Source organism: Neoarius graeffei, chromosome 6, assembly GCF_027579695.1.
Source record: "Neoarius graeffei isolate fNeoGra1 chromosome 6, fNeoGra1.pri, whole genome shotgun sequence".
In the NCBI taxonomy this organism is placed as follows: Eukaryota; Metazoa; Chordata; class Actinopteri; order Siluriformes; family Ariidae; genus Neoarius; species Neoarius graeffei.
In genome coordinates this window covers 19,265,671-19,291,836 of record NC_083574.1, presented here as the reverse complement: position 1 = coordinate 19,291,836, position 26,166 = coordinate 19,265,671, and the positions used below count along the sequence as shown (strand labels likewise).

The 26,166-nt window shown below is 41.0% G+C and overlaps 1 protein-coding gene across 4 annotated transcripts in view; it reads right to left on the bottom strand.

Annotated features, from left to right (window-relative positions):
* sipa1l3 (signal-induced proliferation-associated 1 like 3) overlaps positions 1-26,166 on the bottom strand; it is a 330,706-nt gene that overhangs the window by 75,535 nt on the left and 229,005 nt on the right. For all 4 annotated transcript variants that reach the window (XM_060923387.1, XM_060923390.1, XM_060923388.1 and 1 more), the window contains 3 exons: positions 25,524-25,627; positions 5,823-5,980; positions 5,002-5,587 (listed from right to left, as the gene is read on the bottom strand). In XM_060923387.1, coding sequence (XP_060779370.1) covers positions 5,002-5,587; positions 5,823-5,980; positions 25,524-25,627 — 848 coding nt within the window. The remainder of the gene's footprint in view (positions 1-5,001; positions 5,588-5,822; positions 5,981-25,523; positions 25,628-26,166) is intronic.

Here is a 26,166-nt window from a genome sequence, read left to right as displayed (position 1 = left end):
ATGCTGTAATTGATGCAGTATGTGGTTTGGCATTGTCATGTTGGAAAATGCAAGATCTTCCCTGAAAGAGACGTCGTCTGGATGGGAGCATATGCTGCTCGAGAACCTGGATATACCTTTCAGCATTGATGGTGTCTTTCCAGATGTGTAAGCTGCCCATGCCACACACACTAATGCAACCCCATACCATCAGAGATGCAGGCTTCTGAACTGAGCGCTGATGATAACTTGGGTCGTCCTTCTCCTCTTTAGTCCGAATGACACGGCGTCCCTGATTTCCATAAAGAACTTCAAATTTTGATTCGTCTGACCACAGAACAGTTTTCCACTTTGCCACAGTCCATTTTAAATGAGCCTTGGCCCAGAGAAGACGTCTGCGCTTCTGGATCATGTTTAGATACGGCTTCTTCTTTGAACTATAGAGTTTTAGCTGGCAACGGTGAATTGTGCTCACAGATAATGTTCTCTGGAAATATTCCTGAGCCCATTTTGTGATTTCCAATACAGAAGCATGCCTGTATGTGATGCAGTGCTGTCTAAGGGCCCGAAGATCACGGGCACCCAGTATGGTTTTCCAGCCTTGACCCTTACACACAGAGATTCTTCCAGATTCTCTGAATCTTTTGATGATATTATGCACTGTAGATGATATGTTCAAACTCTTTGCAATTTTACACTGTCGAACTCCTTTCTGATATTGCTCCACTATTTGTCGGCGCAGAATTAGGGGGATTGGTGATCCTCTTCCCATCTTTACTTCTGAGAGCCGCTGCCACTCCAAGATGCTCTTTTTATACCCAGTCATGTTAATGACCTATTGCCAGTTGACCTAATGAGTTGCAATTTGGTCCTCCAGCTGTTCCTTTTTTGTACCTTTAACTTTTCCAGCCTCTTATTGCCTCTGTCCCCAACTTTTTTGAGATGTGTTGCTGTCATGAAATTTCAAATGAGCCAATATTTGGCATGAAATTTCAAAATGTCTCACTTTCGACATTTGATATGTTGTCTATGTTCTATTGTGAATACAATATCAGTTTTTGAGATTTGTAAATTATTGCATTCCGTTTTTATTTACAATTTGTACTTTGTCCCAACTTTTTTGGAATCGGGGTTGTAAGAGTGTAACAGTCGTGCACTGAGCATACACGTGTTCCGATTAAAATGACCGGCGAGTGTATACAATTCGGTTCACCATTCGAAATAAATGGATTAGACTAAAGAAATCGCTTTCAGACATGTTTATGCTTATTACAGAGGGAAAGCGCGTTCCACTGAGCTCTAGCGCCGGGCCATTTCTGGGAAATAAGAGTTTGGGTCATGGCGACAGCGTGTGCATGTCAGCCTCGGTTCGGAGGTTTCAGTTTCGAAAACTGTAAGAGGTAAGAATAGAATAATATAAAGTACAGACACTTGGTATATTTTACTTCTGTGATTTTTAAATTGTTAATTTTTGGATTACGCTTCATTTTTGTGGCTACTGCCTCATAGAGTAAATATATATGCTAGATTTACTTTATGGACATGAGATCAGAAAACAATTTTATTTATAAGCAGTAGCCACATGCATCCATAGGGTACCTATTTTTTTTTTGCAATATCTTCCATCATAGGTGCTACCAAGCGAGGCTTGTTTTGCCTGGCAACACCCTTTTTTTTTTTTTTTTTGAGGGAAATGCCATTCGCTAAATGACCATTAGACCACTTATGGAGGTAAGTTTGTGCTGTTAAATTCAATGAAACATGGTCTACAGGTAAATATTAATCAATTTAATATCTAAAAATAGACCCTGTAAAAACAGATAACAGGAATTACAACAAACAGAATTCTTCATGGGTGGATGAATCCTGGATGAAGTCACTGCATATTTAGTCATCAAGCCCTCCAAAATTTAGCCACGCCCATTTTATGAACAATAAGGCCCAAGCTGTAATATCTACCTGAAGCACAGCTTAGGCATAAAGTGTACACTTTAATGGCACTTATTTTTGCTCAACAACTTCCACAAATCAGCAACCTCACTACGTCTTCATCTGGCTAACTTGACTAGTTAGCTAACAGAAATTTAACAAACAACAACAAGCGTTTGCATGTTCTTCCTGTATTCTTTAAGGATTAGGTCATGGTGGAGTGTGCTGTTATAGGAAAATAATCAACGATATGGTGGTGTGATGTGCCCTGACATACAACAGCATGTCCTGACGTGTTTTATTCCTCTTATACCACAGCTACTTGCCAGTGCTTACAATTTATTTATTAATGAAGTGCTTTTTATCCATTTATAGACACATATACAACCCCGATTCCAAAAAAGTTGGGACAAAGTACAAATTGTAAATAAAAACGGAATGCAATAATTTACAAATCTCAAAAACTGATATTGTATTCACAATAGAACATAGACAACATATCAAATGTCGAAAGTGAGACATTTTGAAATTTCATGCCAAATATTGGCTCATTTGAAATTTCATGACAGCAACACATCTCAAAAAAGTTGGGACAGGGGCAATAAGAGGCTGGAAAAGTTAAAGGTACAAAAAAGGAACAGCTGGAGGACCAAATTGCAACTCATTAAGTCAATTAGCAATAGGTCATTAACATGACTGGGTATAAAAAGAGCATCCTGGAGTGGCAGCGGCTCTCAGAAGTAAAGATGGGAAGAGGATCACCAATCCCCCTAATTCTGCGCCGACAAATAGTGGAGCAATATCAGAAAGGAGTTCGACAGTGTAAAATTGCAAAGAGTTTGAACATATCATCATCTACAGTGCATAATATCATCAAAAGATTCAGAGAATCTGGAAGAATCTCTGTGCGTAAGGGTCAAGGCCGGAAAACCATACTGGGTGCCCGTGATCTTCGGGCCCTTAGACGGCACTGCATCACATACAGGCATGCTTCTGTATTGGAAATCACAAAATGGGCTCAGGAATATTTCCAGAGAACATTATCTGTGAACGCAATTCACCGTGCCATCCGCCGTTGCCAGCTAAAACTCTATAGTTCAAAGAAGAAGCCGTATCTAAACATGATCCAGAAGCGCAGACGTCTTCTCTGGGCCAAGGCTCATTTAAAATGGACTGTGGCAAAGTGGAAAACTGTTCTGTGGTCAGACGAATCAAAATTTGAAGTTCTTTATGGAAATCAGGGACGCCGTGTCATTCGGACTAAAGAGGAGAAGGACAACCCGAGTTATTTTCAGCGCTCAGTTCAGAAGCCTGCATCTCTGATGGTATGGGGTTGCATTAGTGCGTGTGGCATGGGCAGCTTACACATCTGGAAAGACACCATCAATGCTGAAAGGTATATCCAGGTTCTAGAGCAGCATATGCTCCCATCCAGACGACGTCTCTTTCAGGGAAGACCTTGCATTTTCCAACATGACAATGCCAAACCACATACTGCATCAATTACAGCATCATGGCTGCGTAGAAGAAGGGTCCGGGTACTGAACTGGCCAGCCTGCAGTCCAGATCTTTCACCCATAGAAAACATTTGGCGCATCATAAAACGGAAGATACGACAAAAAAGACCTAAGACAGTTGAGCAACTAGAATCCTACATTAGACAAGAATGGGTTAACATTCCTACCCCTAAACTTGAGCAACTTGTCTCCTCAGTCCCCAGACGTTTACAGACTGTTGTAAAGAGAAAAGGGGATGTCTCACAGCGGTCTCACATGTCTCACATGGCCTTGTCCCAACTTTTTTGAGATGTGTTGTTGTCATGAAATTTAAAATCACCTAATTTTTCTCTTTAAATGATACATTTTCTCAGTTTAAACATTTGATATGTCATCTATGTTCTATTCTGAATAAAATATGGAATTTTGAAACTTCCACATCATTGCATTCCGTTTTTATTTACAATTTCTACTTTGTCCCAACTTTTTTGGAATCGGGGTTGTATTGTTGTGGAATATATGCAAAACAGGTTAGCTCCTGTTATTAGTTATGCTGTAGCAGATCTAAACAGTCGTTACTCTCTGTCTGTCTTGAAGTTAAAAAAATGCAGTTGTGTCACAGAGAAACTGGCGAGACCTGAAGACCCGCTTGTGGTGGAAAACTTACCGATCGTTACCAAGTGTTGACTCCTTTCGTAAATGTTCCATAAACATTTCCTTCTCGAAACCATATCAACAATTGCACTTGTTTTTAAATTAGATTACCAGGAGCAAAATCACTTTTCTAAATAGTTTATTATTAGCCTTAGATTATGTACAGCATCCACCATGCAGGCCTCTGTGAAATGACCTGTTACCATAGAAACAGTAATTTTAGAATGATTGCGTTAATATAAATCGAACACTCGTATTATTTCTGGTACGACTGTGAGAGCTACCGTTGTAGAAACTTAATCAACACCTTCTAACCAATCAGAGTCAAGAATTTAACAGTGCTGTGGAATAAGCAATTTTATTCGATTCACATTCACTGGATATGAGCAATCGCGCGCTCCGATTGGCTAGTCTACTACTAGGCTATCAGCTCATATAATGTGAGTAGAGAAAAACAAAATGGCGGAGCGTGTTGCTGAACCAACTGGGGACGAGATAAATACTCAAAAACAAAACCCTAGAAAATAAAAAAAGCAACAAAATAAGGAATTAAAATATTTGATGGTAAGAACGCATCTTTTTCTCCCCCATTTTTCAAGAATTATTATTATTATAGCATTTTTCACATATTGCTCCCGTCATTTCACCGGCGTGTTTACATTCTAAGCGGAAATTATTTTGTCGGACGTTTTGTACAACGTTTTTATTTAATGAATTTGCAAAAAATAAAAATGCTCCGTTTCTCAAAATCCAGTTAATGTAGATAAAATAAAACAGTTATTCCACTCAATCTGGTCATACATGAGCTCATGTACGACCAGATTGAGTGGAATAACTGTTAAACAGAGCTGTTATAGTAGTGTTTATTGATATTAATAAGTATTCTTTCTTCCCCAAACATGACCTCTAGATACATTTTTAATCGTTATGTTGGTTCTTGTACCTTTAGCCTCTGAACCACCTCTCTGATGTCTTGGGCTCCGCCCTCAGGCACACGCAGTGCCACATGGTCCCCTCGGCCATAATAGAGCTTCAAGTTCAACCTCTCGGCCGTCCAGCCAATCACATCGGCGCAGAAGCAATTGAAGACCACCTCTTTTGTGGAGCAGTCAGCCAGCACCACATACTCAGTAGAGATGGCCAGCACACACGGAAGCTCTGCTCCGCCTCCACTGAAATCCTGCGCCACGACCCGCCAAGCTATCGCTCCAGCAGCACCAAGCTCCGCCCCCTGGCGTGCCCGTACCCTCTCGCGCCGCTTGGAGGCAAGTGAGATGAGGTTATTGAGCTTGCCGCTCGTGTCGAGCGGTGTGCTGCTGGCGCAGTTCTCAGCCAGGTCCCGCAGGTAGCCCTGCCGAGTGCGAGCAGCCATGGTGTGGAACTTCTCTGACTTGTGTGCAGCGTTCTCAGCATTGATGATCTTGGCCAAGAGGAAGGAACGGAATGAGGCAGGGTCGCGGAAGGTCACGCCGCTGGGAGGCAGGGGCGGTCCGAATGGGGGCACGTCCTTCATGCGCGTCACTGCAACACTACAGAGATCAAGAAAGAGGAAAGATCGTGAAGGAAAAAAGAGATCATCCTGTGCAGTTAAAAGACCGATGACTCCTACTAACATCTAATGTCTCTGAAGGTGAACTGACACGCTTGTAATGTGGTTTAAAAAAAGCACTGCTATGTTAACATGTAGTATCCACGGCAACTGCTGTCAGGGCAGGGTTGCTATGGTAACTGGAAGCAGTAGTGTACAAGGAGAGGAATGTGTACCTGTAGCAGGTGTTCTCAGAGCAGGGGTTGTGAACGCGAACGATCACAAAGACATGCTGGAAGTGCGAGCGAATGTTCTGGGGCGTGAACGGCAGAGCGCCCGGCTCCTGGAAGATGATGGTCACTATGTCATTTCCTATATGCCTCTTCCTCAGGAGCTGTGAGAGAGAGAGAGAGAGAGAGAGAGAGAGAAGGAGGGGAGAGGGAGGAAACAAAACCACAACTGTATGGATGATGCAACTTGGAGACAATCTGAAATCTCTGCACACAAAAAGGAAATGGGGATAAAGGAAAGAGATGGTGACGAACAGAAGAGCAAAATAAGAGAAAAAGAGAGGATTTTAAGGCAGGCAAAGACACACACACACACACACTGTCACATTATGAACCCTGAATCTTCTGCTGAGACTCTGAGCCCGATGCAGGTACTGTAGGGTACAAGACTTTCTCTACTCAGTCTCTTTTTAAGGAGATTTAAGGAGTTAAATTTTGTAAAAACTAAAAATTACTGGCCAGTTACGCACAGACCAATACTGTCCTATACTACAAAAAAGTCCTTATCTCTCAATTTCATCACAATTTAATATTTCATTGTTTTTGTCCTGTCATTTTTATGCAACGCTTCAGAAATAACCTTATTATAAGCTATCGAGAACATGTCTAATTGTTTGGCTTGACATCTATAAAGCTCTTTACACTGCCTTAAAACAATAGTTCGGCATTTTTGACATGAATCTGTATGGCATCCCCGTCAACAGTGTCGTGCAAATACACTCCATGAAGCACTGTGCTGATCAGCTGTCTCCGGTATTCACAGACATCCTCAACACCTCACTGACTTACCCCCGACAGCATCCTGTGAGTCCAGTTCTTGTCTAGTTTTGGTCCAGACGAAAGTAGTCCGGCAAGTTTGTTGGGGTCACGAAAGTAAAACGTTTTTCGTCTCAAAACAGTATGTGTTCAAAAGAGTGATATATTTGCATCACAAAACCGTTGGCAAATAAAAAGTCAGACCTCGCAATTATTTGGCGCTATATTTTGTCTCCCTCGGTATCACTGCGCGCTGTCATGTTGACATCTGCGCAGGAATCAACACCTTTCCCATTGTTTGGCAGTGATTAGGAGTTCAGATCAGCGGCGTTAACAAGCTGCGGCTCCAGCTTCACCTTCTTCCACTTCTCTGTCCACCCTTTCTCTCTCTGCCCGTTCTAACTCCATCTGGCGAATTTCTTCATCTGTATATTCGGGTTCATAAAGATATCCCTTTGGCTGTGAGATGAAGTCAATGTTTTCAACGTCGCTGTCGTAGTCAGACATGTTGTCGCTAACTTTGCTAGCAGTAAACAATGAATGCAACAGCCGTGGCTGTCACCTGGCGGCAGCGCGCAGTGATAAGAAGGGAGAGAAAATAGTGCCAAGCGATTTCGAGGTCTGACTTTTTATTTGGCAACGGTTTTGTGATGCAAATATATCGCTCTTTTGAACACATACTGTTTTGAGACGAAAAACGTTTTACTTTCGTGACCCCAACAAACTTGCCGGACTACTTTCGTCTGGACCAAAACTGGACAAGAACTGGACTCACAGGATGCTGTCGGGGGTAAGTCAGTGTGTTTGCACGACACTATTGATGGGGATGCCATACAGATTCATGTCAAAAATCCCAAACTATCCCTTTAATACAGCATTACATTTAAGTTAAACAAGGTTTCACTGGTGCAATTATTTTCTTAAACTAAAATAAACAGCACTATATACACTGCCTGGTGAAAAAAAGTGTCACTATTTGGATTTAAATAATCAAATACTTAAGAGCCTTTGACTGGATAATTACTGCAGTGATTAGTGTGGTTCAGCTGGTAGCAATTCTTTGAACTCTAACTGATGCAGTGAGTAGCTTCTCATTTCTTAAACAACCATACTGGAAGACGGATCCTGTGGTCGTGGAAAAGATGTCACCGTGCTTCAGAAGAGTCAAGTTATTGGTCTAGAGCAAAGAAAGAAAACTACTAAGGAGATTGCTGAAATTGGGTTGAGAACTGTCCAAAGCACCATTAAAACCAGAAGGATCGTGGTGAACCGTGAACTTCAGTAAAGAAATGTGGTCAGGAAAAAAAAAAAAAATCTTGACTGACTGTGATCGGAGATCATTTAAATGCTTGGTGAATGAAGTCAAATCGTAAAACAATCGACAGTCGATCTCACGACTATGTTTAATAGTGCAAGTAAGATCATTTCCACATGCACAGCGCGACAGGAACTCGTAGGATTGGGACTAAACAGCTGCGTGGCCATACGAAAACCACTAGTTAGTTAGGCTCATCAGAAGAAAAGGCTTTAATTTGCTAGGGCGCATTAAGATTGGACTGTGGAGCAATGGGAAAAGGTCATGTGGTCTGATGAGTCCAGATTCATCCTATTCCAGAGCGATGGGCGCATCAGGGTAAGAAGGTTAGCACATGAAGTGATGCACACATCATGCATAGTGGCCAATGTGTTATGATCCGGGGTTGCTTGAGTTGGTCAGCAATCTCAGCCAAAAATTATTGCAACTCTGGATGGAAATGAATGTTGTGACGTCGTACTAAGCCATGGCCTAAAGGTTTGAGAAGCAGCTTTAGGACCAGAAGGTCGCCGGTTTGATTCCCTGGACCAGCAGGAATGGCTGAAGTGCCCTTGAGCAAGGCACCCAACCCTCAACTGCTCCCCAGGCTGCTCTGGGTACATTGTACATCGCTCTGGATAAGAGCGTGTGTTAAATGCCTATAATGTAATTAAAGTGCCATTCCACCATTGGATGTATTCTTTGGCATAAAATACAATATATTTTGACAACATATATAAATGGTATCACTAGATAGAGAAATCTTTTAGCTTCAAAATGATATATCAAACAATTTTTTGACAACGACAAGTATATTAATTTTGCGACCAAAGTCACCTACCCTTTTAATTTCCGCGCGTGATGTCATCGGCAGGTTCCCCTTCTTGTGTACCATGTGACGTGGCACATATTATCAGCAATGGCGGATAGAATGCGATAAAAATAATACCAATAAATCTAGCTAATACCAATAAATCTAGCTAACTGAAAGATTAACTCAAAATTTTTCGCAATTTTTTTGGCCCCCATATACGAGGAGAAATGACTCTCTCACTTTGGGGGTTTCCTGGTCTAAAAATAGACCGACACGTGGTACACAAGAAGGGGAACCTGCCGATGACATCACGTTTCACTACCGCGCGGAAATTAAAAGGGTAGGTGACTTTGGTCGCAAAATTAATATACTTGTCGTTGTCAAAAAATTATGTTTGATATATCATTTTGAAGCTAAAAGATTTCTCTGTCTAGTCATGTTGTCATAAAATATATTGTATTTTATGCCAAAGAATACATCCAATGGTGGAATGGCACTTTAAGGTTGTTGAAACAATGCCATCGTGAATACATGCAGTAATTAAAAGGTAAAGTCGGTCCGGTGAAATATTAGTGCGTGTCTTTTTTTTTTTTTTTTTTTGGCCAGACAGTGTAAATGGAACCAAAATGAGCAAATTTAAGTCAGTAATAAAGTTTCAAAAGTGAAGCTATCTGGATGGCGGAGTGGTGCAACGACAATTTTATGGTCTCAGAGAGCACAACTACAATTTACAAACGAATTGTGTTCACGAAACAAACAAAAACAAATTCATGCGTGCATAAGTGACTAACTTCCCTTAGTTCCTACTCTTATGGCTGGTCATGAATTTTCACCAATACCAGCAAGTCTGTGAAAACGCGTTATATTTCACGTCTGTCTGTCAACATGTGTATGCTTGCTAATATACAGATGTACTGCGTTCACATTTAATTTCATGACCTATTTTGGTTTTATTCCATCCTTCTTGCATTTTATTCAACATTGCTAAAGTTGTAAGAAGTTAAACTGATGTATATTCTGCATTCTTGGGTACTTTGACGGTGACGGATGACATACTCAAGAACCAAGTGCCACCCTGTGGATATAAAACGTTTATACAATTAAGCGCGTGTGTGTTTGTGTATTCATTTGGTCTTATCGCATAAGAGAGGAAGGCATGAGGGATTTGTGCATTATTCAGAGCTATTAACAGCCCATGCAATTCTCTTAGCCGTGTGTGTGTGTTGAGTGACATGCCTCCATGCTGAGACACCGAGGAAGAGGCCGCCCACCCATTCCCACTGCGGTGCTGCAAGAGTATCAATTATATAAGCCAGCTTAGACCTTGTGCACACAGATGAAAATACAGTGGCCTCTATAATAATTGGCACCGTCCTTAAAAAAAAAAAAAAAACTTCGCAAAAATCATTGCATGAATTAAACGTTCCACAAAATATCTCTAATTTTCTACTCAAACAGTAGTTCTTCTTGTAATTCATAAGAAATATTTTCTTTAGTGAGTGTCTCTTCTCTCTAAAACGCGTGCACGAAAATTACTAAACACCCCTAAAGGATATTTCAAATTAATGCAAACTTCTTATTTTTAGTCGCTCTCAGTTCACAGGAGCGCTCCTGTTGCCTTAACAAAGCCCTATTTCCCTGGGGTACACACACACACAAACCCTTTGTCATCAATTAGCATGGGAAAAACCCAGAACTTTCGACACAAAGCACACAAATGGTTGTTGACCTGCACTAATCAGGTAACGGATGTTAAAAATACATAAGCAGCCAAAATACCATGAAGCCCAATTAGAACTAGAACAACAAGTTTTGCATGTCTGAAACCATTAGACATTTGCTCGAAATCCATAAGCACTGCACTCCCACACAGTCAAGAGGATGGCGAAGGAGGGGGAAAAAGGCAACTGTTAAAAGCCACTTTCGTAACAACAAGCTGGTGTTCTGAAAGTTACTAGTGCTGTCAAGCGATTAAAATATTTAATCGCGATTAATATCGCGACTGTCATAGTTAACTCGCGATTAATCGCAATTTAATCGCACATTTTTGTCACATGAAAAACCATTGTAATTCTCTTATCAGCATAAAAAAGTGAATGGGCTTGCTTTGTACCAATGTTTTTTTTATTGCAAAGCATAACACGTCTTGACACAGCCACTGCAAAGTGAACCTAAGCCGAGCACCGGTGCTAGCAAAAGAACCAGGAGTGAAGTGATCTACTGCTTGAGTTAGTCTACAACTCTCAGTGACGGTAGGCTTGACATGTTTGATTATAATATAAAGTACACTATTATATTAACTTTAAAGGTGATGATACACGGGGCAACTTTTTGGGCAATGTTGCCGAGCAATGTTGCTGGCAACGGGCAACTAGGTGAGACACAGGGCAACTTTTCAGGGCAACTAACAATGGGCAACAACAGTTAGCAACGGCAGTTTACAGTTAGCTAAAAAAAAAAAAAAAAAAATCGACGTCTTAATTTTTGCTGTGACCATTTAATCAAGCTGTCTGTTGTTTTTTAGAGCTTTGGTGAGGTAAATTCCTCCATATAGAATATTAAAATAACAACTTACCGGCGTAAAAACAGATGAGGAGTCTCTCCATCTCTTCACTCCACTGACACTGAGCGGCCGCCATATTTGTTTGAAATTTCTGATCCGAACCTCACCGGAGGTCACATGACTCGATACTCGCATTCTGATTGGCTTATCTCAAAAAGTTGCCAGAGATTATCAAAACCATTCAGAAAGAAACAATGTTGCCCAATCTCAATAGAAAAGAGTCAAAACGCAATTGCCCAGCAACATTGCTCGGCAACATTGCCCCAAAAGTTGCCCCGTGTATCATCACCATAAGTTGTTCATTGATAAATATTGCATTGAATCTGATCTTTACTGTTTCAGCTCACTTAACACATTTTGTACTTTTACACTTTCTGCCTGTTGATGCGTCGCGCTGTCCAATCAGAGGCGGCCAAATTTGCATATTACAGGACGGATTTCTGGGATAGCATTGAGTTTACAGTTCAGAGGGATCTGGCTTCTTTAGACGCTGTCTTCTTAAAACTGAATAAATATTTAAAAAGAGCCAAATGAGCCAGTCTTTTGAATGGCTCTTTTCAAAGAACGGATCACAAAGATGCGGATCCCATCAAAGAGCCATAAATCCCATCTCTACTAGCGCGCCCTGCCCGCGCTGGTTCTTTGGGGGGAGGAGGGCAAAGGACTCTGGCTGTGCGGGGCGTGGCATTACAGTCTAGCTGCTATCGGTTTTCTGTTCCAAGTTCCTGGCAGTTTCAAAAGCTTATGAAAAACCTACATCATGTCACAGGGCGTTAATCTCGCGATAAAAAAATTATCGCCGTTAAAATTGAGTCAAGTTAACGCGTTAATAACGCGACATTTTTGACAGCACTAAAAGTTACAAAATGCAGCATCAAAATTTCTTCGTTAGAAGAAGTACATTGTACGTCGTAGTCGGATGTGACCAAAATCAAACTTTTTTTTTGGTTATACACACCATCAGTGTTGCGGAAGCCATGGCCTAAAGTTTAGAGAAGCAACTTTGGGACCAAAAGGTCTCTGGTTCGATTCCCTGGACCAGCAGGAATGGCCCCATCTGCTCCGGGTATGTTATACGTAGCTCTGAATAAGAGCGTTTGCTAAATGCCTGTAACGTATTCAGCATGTTTGGTGATATAAGAGGACTGCATACAAAAACAGCACCTGATAAAATCTGGTGGTGGGATCAGTGATGCTCTGGGGCTGTTTTGTGGTAGGTGGTACAGGGGTTGCTGCGAAGACTGATGGCATTGTGAATTACCCGGATGTTTGGTTGCTTCTGCCAAGAAGTTACATTACTTCCAAATAGACAGAGAAACACAGCCTTTGTTCTGATAAACTGTCCTACACAGCCCCACTGCGCATGCACAGAGCACAAAACGTCATTTCTTGGCATTTGAACAGATTTTTGTCCTACATCAGCTGTGCTATAAACGGTGCAGATTAACGGCGTGCATTCAATCTTTACTACTTAAAGGGGTACCAAATATAATATATACAGTTGCTGATGTGACAAAGTAACGTATTCTTAAGTATTCTATCAAATTTATATACTAGAAAACGACGAAATATCTTGGTAATTGTAAATATAATAGTCGGTACGCTAAACGGCACAAGAGTTGCCATTTTTAAAAGACCGTGACGTCAGCCCTACTCACTGCACTAGGAGAGAAGCGTGTAATCATGGCGTCGGGCGCATCAAGTGAAAGCGACAGCTCTGTCGAATCATACGAAGAGATCCCGCAAGACACACTGTAAGCAGGCTATGGCTTAGAAGGGTACCAGTTTGAACCTAGGAGAGGTACTCTCGACTCCGGTGATGAAATAAGAGAAGAAAGCTCGGATGATGGCGAGGATGAGACTGATGCTGACCATGGGCATGGCGAGCGTGGGGCAGAGCGTATGCGTGCAGGTGACACGGCGTGGTGCTCGTGCGGAAAATGTAACGTGGAGTTGCTCACGAGTCCAGCAGAATTTATTTGCTGCAATGAGATAGGCACCACCCGTGGACTTGCGAAATCGTCGCAAGAGGCAGAAACAGGTATTTATTATTTATTATTACACCCGAAAGCAACACACTGTGGCATTGTGTAGCCGATCACTTACAATTCATCCTACTTTCCGATTCACACGTGCTAGTCCCAACCTCAATGAGCCAACACAACTAGGCACATGCATACGTCATGAGTGTTAGGCAGAGAAAATGAACGTGCATTCTGATTGGATAAAATGAATATCATGGCGGGCTGTTCAAACTGCGGAAATAGTTTGCTCGAGCTACTTTCAAAACACTATAACTTTCCAACCTTAGAACAAAAAACTTTTGTAAGTCTTGAATAAGGTTCGTTAATGTGTTTTATTGTTATATTTACTCTATATATTGCCCTCTGTTCCCCTTTAATCTAACATAACGCTGATTTCTAACCATTGCGTGAGTCTTGCAATGCAGAATTGTAAGAACGTCCTACACTCATATTTTAATGTAGAAGCATATTCTGAAAGGGTCTTTTGAATTGTCAGAACATCCTACATTCATTTATTAATGTAGAAGCATATTCTGATGGGGTCATATGAGTTGTGAGAACATCCTGCGGCGTCATTTGAATTGTAATAACGTCCTACACTCATTTTAATAGAGCAAATGGTATTTGTGAATAGTGACAAAAAAAAAAAACTATTAATTCTACATATTCTGACAGGGTCAATTGAAGAGTCAGAGCGTCCTAGATTCATATGAATGTAACAGCATATTCTGACGGAGTCGTTTGAATCGTCAGGACGTCCTACATTCATATGAATTCTGACAGGGTTGGTGGACGTTGTATCAATGTAGAAGCATGTTCTTTGCAGAGGGAAAAACCGCGAACTAGGACTAAAAGTTAAAGGTGAATCACACTGTAGGATTTCCTGCAATGTAGGACCGTTTATCAGAACACCTTCTCAGTCTTGGGATTTGAAACCTACTGCAAACCTATGGTTTTGGGGAAAAAAAAAATTATATACAACCCCGATTCCAAAAAAGTTGGGACAAAGTACAAATTGTAAATAAAAACGGAATGCAATGATGTGGAAGTTTCAAAATTCCATATTTTATTCAGAATAGAACATAGATGACATATCAAATGTTTAAACTGAGAAAATGTATCATTTAAAGAGAAAAATTAGGTGATTTTAAATTTCATGACAACAACACATCTCAAAAAAGTTGGGACAAGGCCATGTTTCCCACTGTGAGACATCCCCTTTTCTCTTTACAACAGTCTGTAAACGTCTGGGGACTGAGGAGACAAGTTGCTCATGTTTAGGGATAGGAATGTTAACCCATTCTTGTCTAATGGAGGATTCTAGTTGCTCAACTGTCTTAGGTCTTTTTTGTCGCATCTTCCGTTTTATGATGCGCCAAATGTTTTCTATGGGTGAAAGATCTGGACTGCAGGCTGGCCAGTTCAGTACCCGGACCCTTCTTCTACGCAGCCATGATGCTGCGTAGGCTTGGCATTGTCATGTTGGAAAATGCAAGGTCTTCCCTGAAAGAGACGTCGTCTGGATGGGAGCATATGTTGCTCTAGAACCTGGATATACCTTTCAGCATTGATGGTGTCTTTCCAGATGTGTAAGCTGCCCATGCCACACGCACTAATGCAACCCCATACCATCAGAGATGCAGGCTTCTGAACTGAGCGCTGATGATAACTTGGGTCGTCCTTCTCCTCTTTAGTCCGAATGACACGGTGTCCCTGATTTCCATAAAGAACTTCAAATTTTGATTCGTCTGACCACAGAACAGTTTTCCACTTTGCCACGGTCCATTTTAAATGAGCCTTGGCCCAGAGAAGACGTCTGCACTTCTGGATCATGTTTAGATACGGCTTCTTCTTTGAACTATAGAGTTTTAGCTGGCAACGGTGGATGGCACGGTGAATTGTGCTCACAGATAATGTTCTCTGGAAATATTCCTGAGCCCATTTTGTGATTTCCAATACAGAAGCATGCCTGTATGTGATGCAGTGCCGTCTAAGGGCCCGAAGATCACGGGCACCCAGTATGGTTTTCCGGCCTTGACCCTTACGCACAGAGATTCTTCCAGATTCTCTGAATCTTTTGATGATATTATGCACTGTAGATGATGATATGTTCAAATTCTTTGCAATTTTACACTGTCGAACTCCTTTCTGATATTGCTCCACTATTTGTCGGCGCAGAATTAGGGGGATTGGTGATCCTCTTCCCATCTTTACTTCTGAGAGCCGCTGCCACTCCAAGATGCTCTTTTTATACCCAGTCATGTTAATGACCTATTGCCAATTGACCTAATGAGTTGCAATTTGGTCCTCCAGCTGTTCCTTTTTTGTACCTTTAACTTTTCCAGCCTCTTATTGCCTCTGTCCCAACTTTTTTGAGATGTGTTGCTGTCATGAAATTTCAAATGAGCCAATATTTGGCATGAAATTTCAAAATGTCTCACTTTCGACATTTGATATGTTGTCTATGTTCTATTGTGAATACAATATCAGTTTTTGAGATTTGTAAATTAGTGCATTACGTTTTTATTTACAATTTGTACTTTGTCCCAACGTTTTTGGAATCGGGGTTGTATATGTGCAAACCAATGAATACTGTGTATCCAATAAGTCCAGCATCAACGAGTTATGTATTTGTTATATTTTTACAGACCGAATCTGAATAATTCTACTGCTTTTATTTCTCTCCTATTATACAAGAATTAAGGGAAATCCAATATAAAGGAGTTTAAAGGTGACATATTATACCCCTTATCCACAAGTTGACACCAGTCGCTGAGGTCTTAATGGAATACCACAAGGATAAAAGCACCACAGCTCCCTTCTCACCCTGTCCAAACAGTCCTGCTTAAAACGGCCGGTTCGAGTTCCTGTTCCTTTAAGTGACAACGAACCACTGCTCACTCCACCCCCACTCTTCCACCAGCCAATGAGTGCGCATTTTCCTCATGAATATTCATTCACAAAGGCAGTTCTCAAGCCATGAGTGGAGATACTGAGATGAGGGGGAGGAATAATTCTAACGAGCTCCTCTTGTGACACAGAAAGCAGAGCCAAACCTGGACGGCTTGCTGGAGCGCATGTTTTCTGAAATGGGCAGTTTGTGTTTTGGTGGGCTCCAGATACCCAAATATATGTGCATAAGACTACAAAACTAGAACAGCATGTTTTCGTTTGGCCTTTAAAGGAACAGTCCACTGTACTTCCATAATGAAATATGCTCTTATCTGAATTGAGACGAGCTGCTCCGTACCTCTCCGAGCTTTGCGCGACCTCCCAGTCAGTCAGACGCAGTCAGACGCGCTGTCACTCCTGTTAGCAATGTAGCTAGGCTCAGTATGGCCAATGGTATTTTTTGGGGCTGTAGTTAGATGCGACCAAACTCTTCCGCGTTTTTCCTGTTTACATAGGTTTATATGACCAGTGATATGAAACAAGTTCAGTTACACAAATTGAAACGTAGCGATTTTCTATGCTATGGAAAGTCCGCACTATAATGACAGGCGTACTAACACCTTCTGTGCGCTTAAAATCTGAGCTCCGTATCAATGCGCTGCCGAAGCGCGCAGAAGGTGTTAGTATGCCTGTCATTATAGTGCGGACTTTCCATAGCATAGAAAATCGCTACGTTTCAATTTGTGTAACTGAACTTGTTTCATATCACTGGTCATATAAACCTATGTAAACAGGAAAAACGCAGAAGAGTTTGGTCGCATCTAACTACAGCCCCAAAAAATACCATTGGCCATGCTGAGCCTAGCTACATTGCTAACAGGAGTGACAGCGCGTCTGACTGCGTCTGACTGACTGGGAGGTCACGCAAAGCTCGGAGAGGTACGGAGCAGCTCGTCTCAATTCAGATAAGAGCATATTTCATTATGGAAGTACGGTGGACTGCTCCTTTAAAGACGTTTCATCTACATAAAACTAGTGTCGATTCAAGAATAAATCACACGTACGGAATATATTGTTAATTTTGTGCGGTGTTGTGACGAGTTTTTACTTTTTTTTTTTTTTTTAACGTTGTGTAATGCAATACACCAAATTCACAGGCGCCGCCATCTTGGATTTTTTTTTAGTGACATTCGTCACCGGTCCGTGTGTTTTGTTGTTACTTCCAGCTCACTCAGTGTTGGTTCAATCGGCTTGAAACTCATGATTCCCAGCTAGAGGCCGTATATCTCATGTTGACTTGATTTTCCAATAAAATCGGCTGAACACTTTGCTGTCTAGCGCCCGCGAATCATCAGCTCGCTGAGGAAAATTTTGTATCCTTCCTAAAAATAAACGATTTTCCGAACAGGTTTTCATGGGGAAAAAAATGAAAAGGTGTAGAAATATCAGTAATACTGTTTTGAAGAGAATTTTAAAAAAGTTTAACTCTCTTCTACACAGTGCATTCGAGCAGCACCGTCGTTTGGGTGTCCACAATTTCAAAGTGAACGTACCTGGTAAATTCTGGCTTTTATGTTTAAACACAAACCGGGGAAACGGACAGAAATATAAATTTTATAAAAACACTGGATTTTCAAAATGTTCATAACTTTGGTTCTTTAGACATATTTACAAAATTAAACGAGTTTACAATTCAGCTCTTCACACTCGAAATTTGACACATTACACCAGTGGTTCTCAAACTTTTTTCACCAAGTACCACCTCAGAAAATACTTGGCTCTCCAAGTACCACCATAATGATCAACATTAAAATACAGTAGCGTAGTAGGCCTAAGTATTCATTAAAAACAAGGCCGAGGTTTTATTTAGAGGACCCATGGCATGGTGGTTTGTTGATGCTTTAAACGGGCTCGTGGAGGTTTCCGGATGTTATATCCGCAGCCTTTCTCGAAATGAACCCTCGGCACGTAGATATAGCCTCCTGGGAGAAAGCCCCATTTCAGCGCTTTTCCCAGTGCGTCGTTTTGCTAATGAGAAGCAGGAGGCGGGGAAGGGTAGAGGGTGGGGGCGGGTCTTATCATTAATATTCATGACATGTAAACGTGTTACCTCTGATTGGCTAACAGCACTGTGACGCTACCTCCAGTGGGTCAGAACAAGCGGATGTGGGTGTCTTACTATGGCGAGAGAGAAGGAACAAACCGCGAAGGGAAAAATACCGCGCGCTGACGTCATTAAGGTGCGACGCGAGGAAATAAAATAAATTCAACAAATGTTTGGGTTTTTACTGAACAAACAAACAAATAAAATGAACGAGTGACTTAAAAAAATGTGGGTGTCTTTGTAAAAACTGTTTTGATTGGCTATTATAACAGAGCATGCTGCATGCTTTTTGGTTTTGTAGCGCGGAGTACCTGGCTAACTGCAGGAAGCGGTTAGCTGCACAGCTAATGTAGCCATTGCAAGGCTAACGTGGCACCGATTTTAAAACACGGCAAAACGACGCAACAGTTATACACTTACTTGTTCGGTGTTTGTGGCTGATGCGGCAGGGATGCTTGGTACGGACCCAGGCTTCAGTGACAGTTAATGTGCAAAACCTGCCCTGTACTGTCCCAAGTTGTGGAAACATTCTTCAGAAAAATGCTTCCGACAAACATACACCGTCTTAGGTAGACTCGACGGCGTATTATTGGAGTAAATAAAATTAAGCCACTGCGTCTTCAGGGGCTCTCCCGTCGGCAGTAAAAACAGACTCTTTTCTGTGTTGTCACATCCATGTACAGCGCAATTTCCATGTTTCGCTCGCTTAGGTGATGCCATGTTGTTGTGTCCTCCCTTTATGGTCTCCTCACTACAACTGGGCGGGCAATCCATACAGTGGGTGGGAATCCAGAGGGGGGGGTGTGGGGATCATCTCCCTTGCTGACGTAGGCAAGGGAAGAGCTTATCAACGCACCGTTTTGACGCGCCATTCTCAAATGTTGGGCATAGTTTGGTTTACACATTATGAAATTTCTAGCCACTGGGGTGACTTAAGAAGGTCAGAGGAACTCATTTTAACGTTAAAAAACCTCAGAAAGTGAAAATTTCATGCCATGGGACCTTTAACAAGTATATTTAATATTGTTGGCCACTGTAACATTACACACAGTACTTTGAACAGTAACACGGTGTTTAAATATAGGAAAATAAAACACTGTACTTAAATAATGAATCAAATAAAATTAATTGCACATAAAAGTGAAATAAACATTGTACTAAAATAAATATTAAGAGTTCTTAAAGATTAAATGAAAATGTACTTAAAAGTTCAATAACTGTACTGTACTTAAATGTTAAGTAAAAAAAGTACTGTACTTGATGTACTTGAAAAAAATCAAAACAGGCTATGCATAGCTGCAGTTCTTGCCGTTTCTTTGTATTTTCCGTCATACTTCCTCCTCACTGGTTTCTGCCGTTTGCTAGCAGTTCTGGGGCTGGTTTTGCCACTGTCGTTAGCATCCGCGCTCGGCTCACACACGTCCTCTTCAGTTCTCCCTCTCTCCTGATCCACGCTCCCATTCGCGGATTTAAGTCACGACAGTAATTTTGTCGTACTCGTCATAATTAGCAAAGCCACCTCCACCTTTTCCCATCACAGCCTAGTCTACCAATGGCGGATAACCGTCTGTCAGCGGAACCGGCGGGAACGTGTACGTACGCTACGTATGGCTACCCAGAAGCACTTGCAAACTTTTTAAAATTATTAACTTAATTTGTATCTCCTTTCATTTTCTTCTCATCGGTTGATAAGATATTTTCATCCCTTCGGATATTATGGATAGTATTTCACGTTTTATTTATTTATTTATTTAATTTATATTTAATTAAGTAATTCTTTGGCGTACCACTAGAATGGAGCCTGCGTACCACAGTTTGAGAATCACTGCATTACACAACACTATGGCTCCGTCCAAAATCACTCCCTACTCACTATCTAGGGAATTCTATATAGATGACTATATAGTGAGCTCATTGGTAAAATTAAAAAAAAAAAAAAAAAACGCTTTCGGATACTACTCCGCCACGCTGTTATTTACGTCATTATCAGTTGGCTGGTGGGTTTTCAAAATAATAAATACATGAATGTATTTTTGTGATCGCATTTCCCACATTAATCAATACAAAGTACTTCGTGTCAGCTGCATCTTTTAGTTCTTTTAAATCAAGGCCGAATACTTAAGTTCTTCCTTGCCGCTGCCTTTTATTACAGGAGAACTGAAGTCATTTTTAAACTTGCTTTATTTCTTAATTAACGTGTTATTCAATTACGTTTTCGGTTTTATTAACCTTATATTGTCACTCGTATTGGCATATTATATTACACTTATCGGCCTTTTCGGTTTTTAGCCATGTTGAATGTAGCTCGTTTGGTCCACAGCAGGCGTCGCTTATCTTCACGAGACTTGTGAGAAACTTCAAATGTGAAGTGTCGGCGCCGCCATTTTGAAAACTGTTTACACAGCAGCCAGATCATTCCGATTTAGATTAATTTCGAGATTTGCCAGCTTCATCAGTGATGGAGATTATTCCACACGACTTCGAACCAGCGTGGAGTAGAGAAGAATTGGAAAGACGACAGGATAAGGACTAGTCCGTTGCGCTGGTATTTACATCATTACTGTCGCACAATTAAAGCGTGCCAGATCAGGCGGCTGGTGGGTTTTCAAAATAATAAATACATGCGTGTATTGTTGCGATAAATACATATTAAACTGAGCGCATTTCCGACATAATCCTCACTAAGGTTTCGGACAGCACTACAAAATGGCGTCCCTGCTATACAGTGCCCTATATAGTGAGTAGGGAGCAATTTCAGACACAGGGAAAACTTCCGGCTCGATTACGTCAGCATTCGAAGGAGGGCTTTTGATCTTTTTGGTCTTTTGATGACGTTGCCAGATGTCGGTCGCTTTGATTTCCGCTGTACGTTTTACTTCCATCCTACGATGTCTCGCACAGGTCTCGACGAATCTCGTTTACGGCTGTTGCTTTGACATACGGACTGATGTATTACATTAGCCTGGGCCCGCCCATCCTAAGTGTGACGCAACACGAGGGCCTGTTGCGAGCTGAGGCAAGCTATCTACAGCTCTTCCAAGCTCCCGAAAAATCGGGAGCCAATCAACTTTGAGCATCTCCAACGGCCCTGGGTAGAGGCGTGTTCAAGGCAGTGACGTAGTAGAACTGCGACCGGAAGCCATAGATTGTTTACAGAATCTATGCCGGAAGCGCTTCATTCACTAGAAACATTACGAACATGGAGCAAGTTCTCATTGAAAACGGAGCAAAGAGCAGCCCTGGAGGTACTTATTGAAAGGAAGGACGTTTTCGCCTTGCTCCCGACCGGCTTCGGTAAGAGTTTAATCTACCAGTTAGCCCCGTCGCGTCGCATACGTCAGAGGAAAGAGTGATGTGATTGGTTTAAGCTTCGTCACAGCCTTTTCTGGCTTCAACCAGTAGCAAACTGAGGCATTTCAGGGAGGCGGGTCAACCACGCACTTTGGGAAACGGTTGGGCTTAATATCTTTGCCAGACCAAATGCTCGCAGAGCTTTGAAGTCGCAGTTAGCCAGACTAGTATTACATAGCGTATTTCAAACACTCATAACTTGCTACAGCAGTGACAAAATAGCTATCAGAAACGCATTCCTATATTTAATAAAATGAGAGAAATAGAATTTTGATAATAAAAAAAATTTGCCTTCAGTTCCCCTTTAAGTCAAATTTGAGGCTTTTGATTAATTCCTCGCTCTGCACTGTAACTTTTATTCTTGCATTTCATCTGTCTTATTCTGTTTTAGCTTTTTTTCTACTCTCTTACTATTCTTAATTGCAATTGAATGCCCGTTTATAATGCGTTTCTTCCTCTGTCCATTCACCCCAACACACTTTTTTTTTTCTCTTTCAGTGCGAATGCAATGCATGATGGTACCGTATATACTGCTCAGTTAGTGACCATCGGTTGTACTTTTCATGATGCATTGTGGGATACTTTGAGTGCACTATATAGGGTGCAATAATCCTCACTGTGCAGTCGGACAGCACGACAAAATGGCGAACTCACTATACATTATACAGTAGGGTGCATCAGTTGCCCTCACTTTCATAAAATCTGATGCATTTTTGTTTGGGTGTTCCTTTTCACCAATAAAGACAGCCTGTAAAATTGTTTGACCATATTCAAAAGTCTAATGGTGGCACCATGAGGTTCATTTTTTGCCAAAAAACGCTTATTTTATGTTTTCGCGTAAGGTTTGAATCTCAATGTTGGACTCCATTTATTGATTTCTTGTGACCCAGAGATCATGTTAAGAACCTTTGCAAGGGATTGAGAAGCGTTAATGTGATTCATAATACATTTGTATTGTTTAAAAGTAGTTGAACAATGATTCAGTGAACAGCTAAAACTCAAACTGTGCTTGATAATATATTTCGAATATGTACTAAAAACGTGTATCTAAGATATCTGGTATACTCTATAAGGTGCCATAATGTTTCATGAAAAGTGATCGAAATTTTGTCATAAAAGTCATAAAATAGCAGCTTTTTCCATAACTTTGAGCTCCTGGTGCCACCATTAAAATTTTGAATTTTGTCAAAATATTTCACCCAGTGTGTTTTCTTACCAAAAGGAACATAAAAACAAAAATGCATCATGATCAGAGCCTAATGTAGGGTGCATAATACGCGATAATACGCGCTTTTTATCTGTCTGTCGCACATCCACTTTTTGGGCACGAGAGTGATATCGCGTATCTATTCATTTTGTCGCGCATTTATAAGTAGAGAGCGTGTAGTCGCGTTTTACTGAATCTTGTGCGCATCAATTTGTCAGCACCCGCTAGCAAGCACTGCGGTAAATATAGCGTTGTTTACACACCAATCGGAAAATATCGGAAAGGACCGAAGTATTCCGAATGGTTTATTTAGCGGGTAAAACAGTTTTGTGAACTATTATATCATTGGTCACTGAACCGGAAGACAGTGTATCTCAACCAATCGTGTGAAGTGTTTTTAAAATACCCAAAAGCACTGGCATATCGTTCTGTCTCATCCAAACATAACATTCAGACCCTCCAGGATTTCGCGATTTGCAACATCAACGCAAATTCAACCAATCCTCGTGAATTCAGGGCGGTGTTGCAATTCTATCCAATCACCGCAACTTTCCCGCAAATTTGACCAATCGTTGGCGTCGTCTTGCGGTGACGTCGACAAACTACCTTCCGCCTTACTTCCGTGTATACGTTCAAGAGAAGCAGCATGTGCACAGTGTTGCCAGATTGGGCGGCTTTAAGTGCATTTTGGCGGGTTTTGAACATATTTAGGCTGGAAAACGTCAGCAGTATCTGGCAACATTGCATGACGTGCGAGTCAGTGTTTATAGGCTTAAATTCTGTTACTGAAAGTGTGTTATGTTTACAGTGAAGCACTGTGTGCACTTTATTTTATTTTTTACTTAATACAATAAATTAATGGATGCCAACATTTTTGCCAAAATGGTATTTTATTTTCCACTGTTTAGGCAGCTTCAGCATCATACTGTGAGATTCTGTTCAAATTGTTTTTTTCTTCTATGAAGCCTGAGCCATTTATTTTATTAGTTTATAATTATTGTTTAATTTAGTCTTCAGGAGAGACTTCCTGCACACAGTACTAGTATTAATAGTTTTTTTTCTTACATGAAAGCTGAGGCATTTATATTATATTTTAAAGTAACTTCATGTTGTGCTGTGAGGTTCTCTGCACTTTAACTTTTGAACCAACAGATGCATTTGGATAAGTAAAGCCTATTTTTCTGCATTTTTGTAGTCCTGCTAATCTTACACATTCTACATGATTGCTAGTTGTTTTTTTTTTGAGTAATTTTTTTAATTTTTCTTGTTGAAAGTTCAATTTAGTATTATGTTAATGATATTCTAAAAGTAAAGATTAATAAAACTGCTCTGTTTATAGATGTACTCTTGAAAATATCTACCAATGTATTACTTATTTTTCTGTCCCCACTAACTGGAACAAATGAGGGATATTCTTACCCATGTTAATATTTTCTGTCCCCTGTTTCTACAACTAGTGAGGGATCTGTCCTCTATTTTCAAATTCATAGATTAGGCTCTGATGATCGGAGGAACTTTTCATTTTTAGGGGGCAACTGATGCACCCTATTATACAGTGAGTGATTTTGGACACGGGGTATGACAACTACGTTCAAAAATGGCCTGTCAGTGCTAAGAATGGATGAGGATCCCAGTACAAGTGTCTCCAACCTGGTTCAATTAATTTAATTCATTTCCTTCAGGATGAATAAGGTATGTATAGCCTTTTTTGGGGTCATGGAGGAGGCCAGTAATTTTAGCCATATAGTCGCAGAGTACATAAGATTACTCTGATAATTTATTCTCTCATCTAAAATAGCTGAGCTAAGCAGCTTGTCTGTCTGATGTGTCCAGAGAGACCAAGCGCTCCTGAGGCCGTTCTCCGAGAGCATGGCCCTGAGGCATCCTTAGCTCACTAATTCTCTCTTTCCTCGTCCCACGTGACTGAACGAAGGAGATAGAAACAAAGCCAGACGCATACACACAAGCGACTCGGTAGATGAACACTGCCCTCTGCAGACCTCTGAAATCAGAGATTAGACAAACATACTGTATCCTCCAGACTTAAATATCGGCCTCTCTATAGAAATATATTTTCACACCAGTACTGTATATCAATATTCACTTCTTTATCTTTTTAACAATGATCAACAATTTAAAAGAAAATTAAAAAAAAATTATATATGGTGCTTGATGAGCGTGCGCACAGCTGCTCGTACAGCAGATGGCGCATTCCATGCTGGATTACTGTCATGCAAACGTGAAAAGTATTGAAAAATGGTAAGCCATGCCATGCCCTCATCCACGCTGGAGAGGAGAGAGAAAGAGAGAGAGAGACAGACACAGAGCAGGAGAAAATAGCCAGCGGAAAGAATGCAGAGTGAACAATGAGCCTTTACAAAACAAGCCCACAAATGCAGAAACCGAAAGCAGACTGACAGAAACTCGTCCCGAGTGAGTAACTGCATTTCAGATAAAGAACAACAACAACAAAAATGCTGGGGAAGGGAAAAAAAAAAACACCAAACAAAAAAACATAGAAGAGGATTTGTAAGAGGAAAGACTTTATAAGGAAGTCTAAATGCTGTGGTGAGTTTGACAGAAAAACAAGGCTATCAGGACCTGCTGGCTCTGTGTGCGTGTGTGTTGGTGGTGTTTCCTACCTGCTGGGGGTTGCTGGGCATGTACGGAAGCATTGTCGAAACGTGAAACATGATCTCGTAGTCCTGGTAGGTGGTGTACAAGGAGTGTGTCCCAGTGGAGTCCGCTGTACAAACACGACACATACACACATTCAGATAAAACAAAGACCAAAAGACACAGTGATTAAGAAATGAAAGGAACACTAAATATATATATTATATTTGAGATTACACGGTCGCACGAAGATATGAAATTTATCTTCGAGTGGTGAACATATTTCATGAGTGAGCGAAGCAAACGTGATACATTTTTCCACACATCACGTTTGCTTCGCTCACTCATGAAATATGTTCACCACTCGAAGATAAACTTCATATCTTCGTCCGACTGTGTAATATCCTCTATGTTATATCGACACATCCACAAAAAAAAAAAAAAACACAAGTTAAACAAAATTTTTATTTTGAACTGGTTCGCCATTTTGCCAATGTGCGTCTGTCTAGTCAGCGGGAAAACACTTGGAGTGACATCAACGGAGTGAAATATTGGGAATTATTATACATACGGGCAGGGCCGGAGTGGGCCCTGTTTTCAGTCCGGGAGTTTAATTCACATTCAGGCCACTTTGAAATGGAGGAGGAATTTGAGTACATTAAAAAAGAT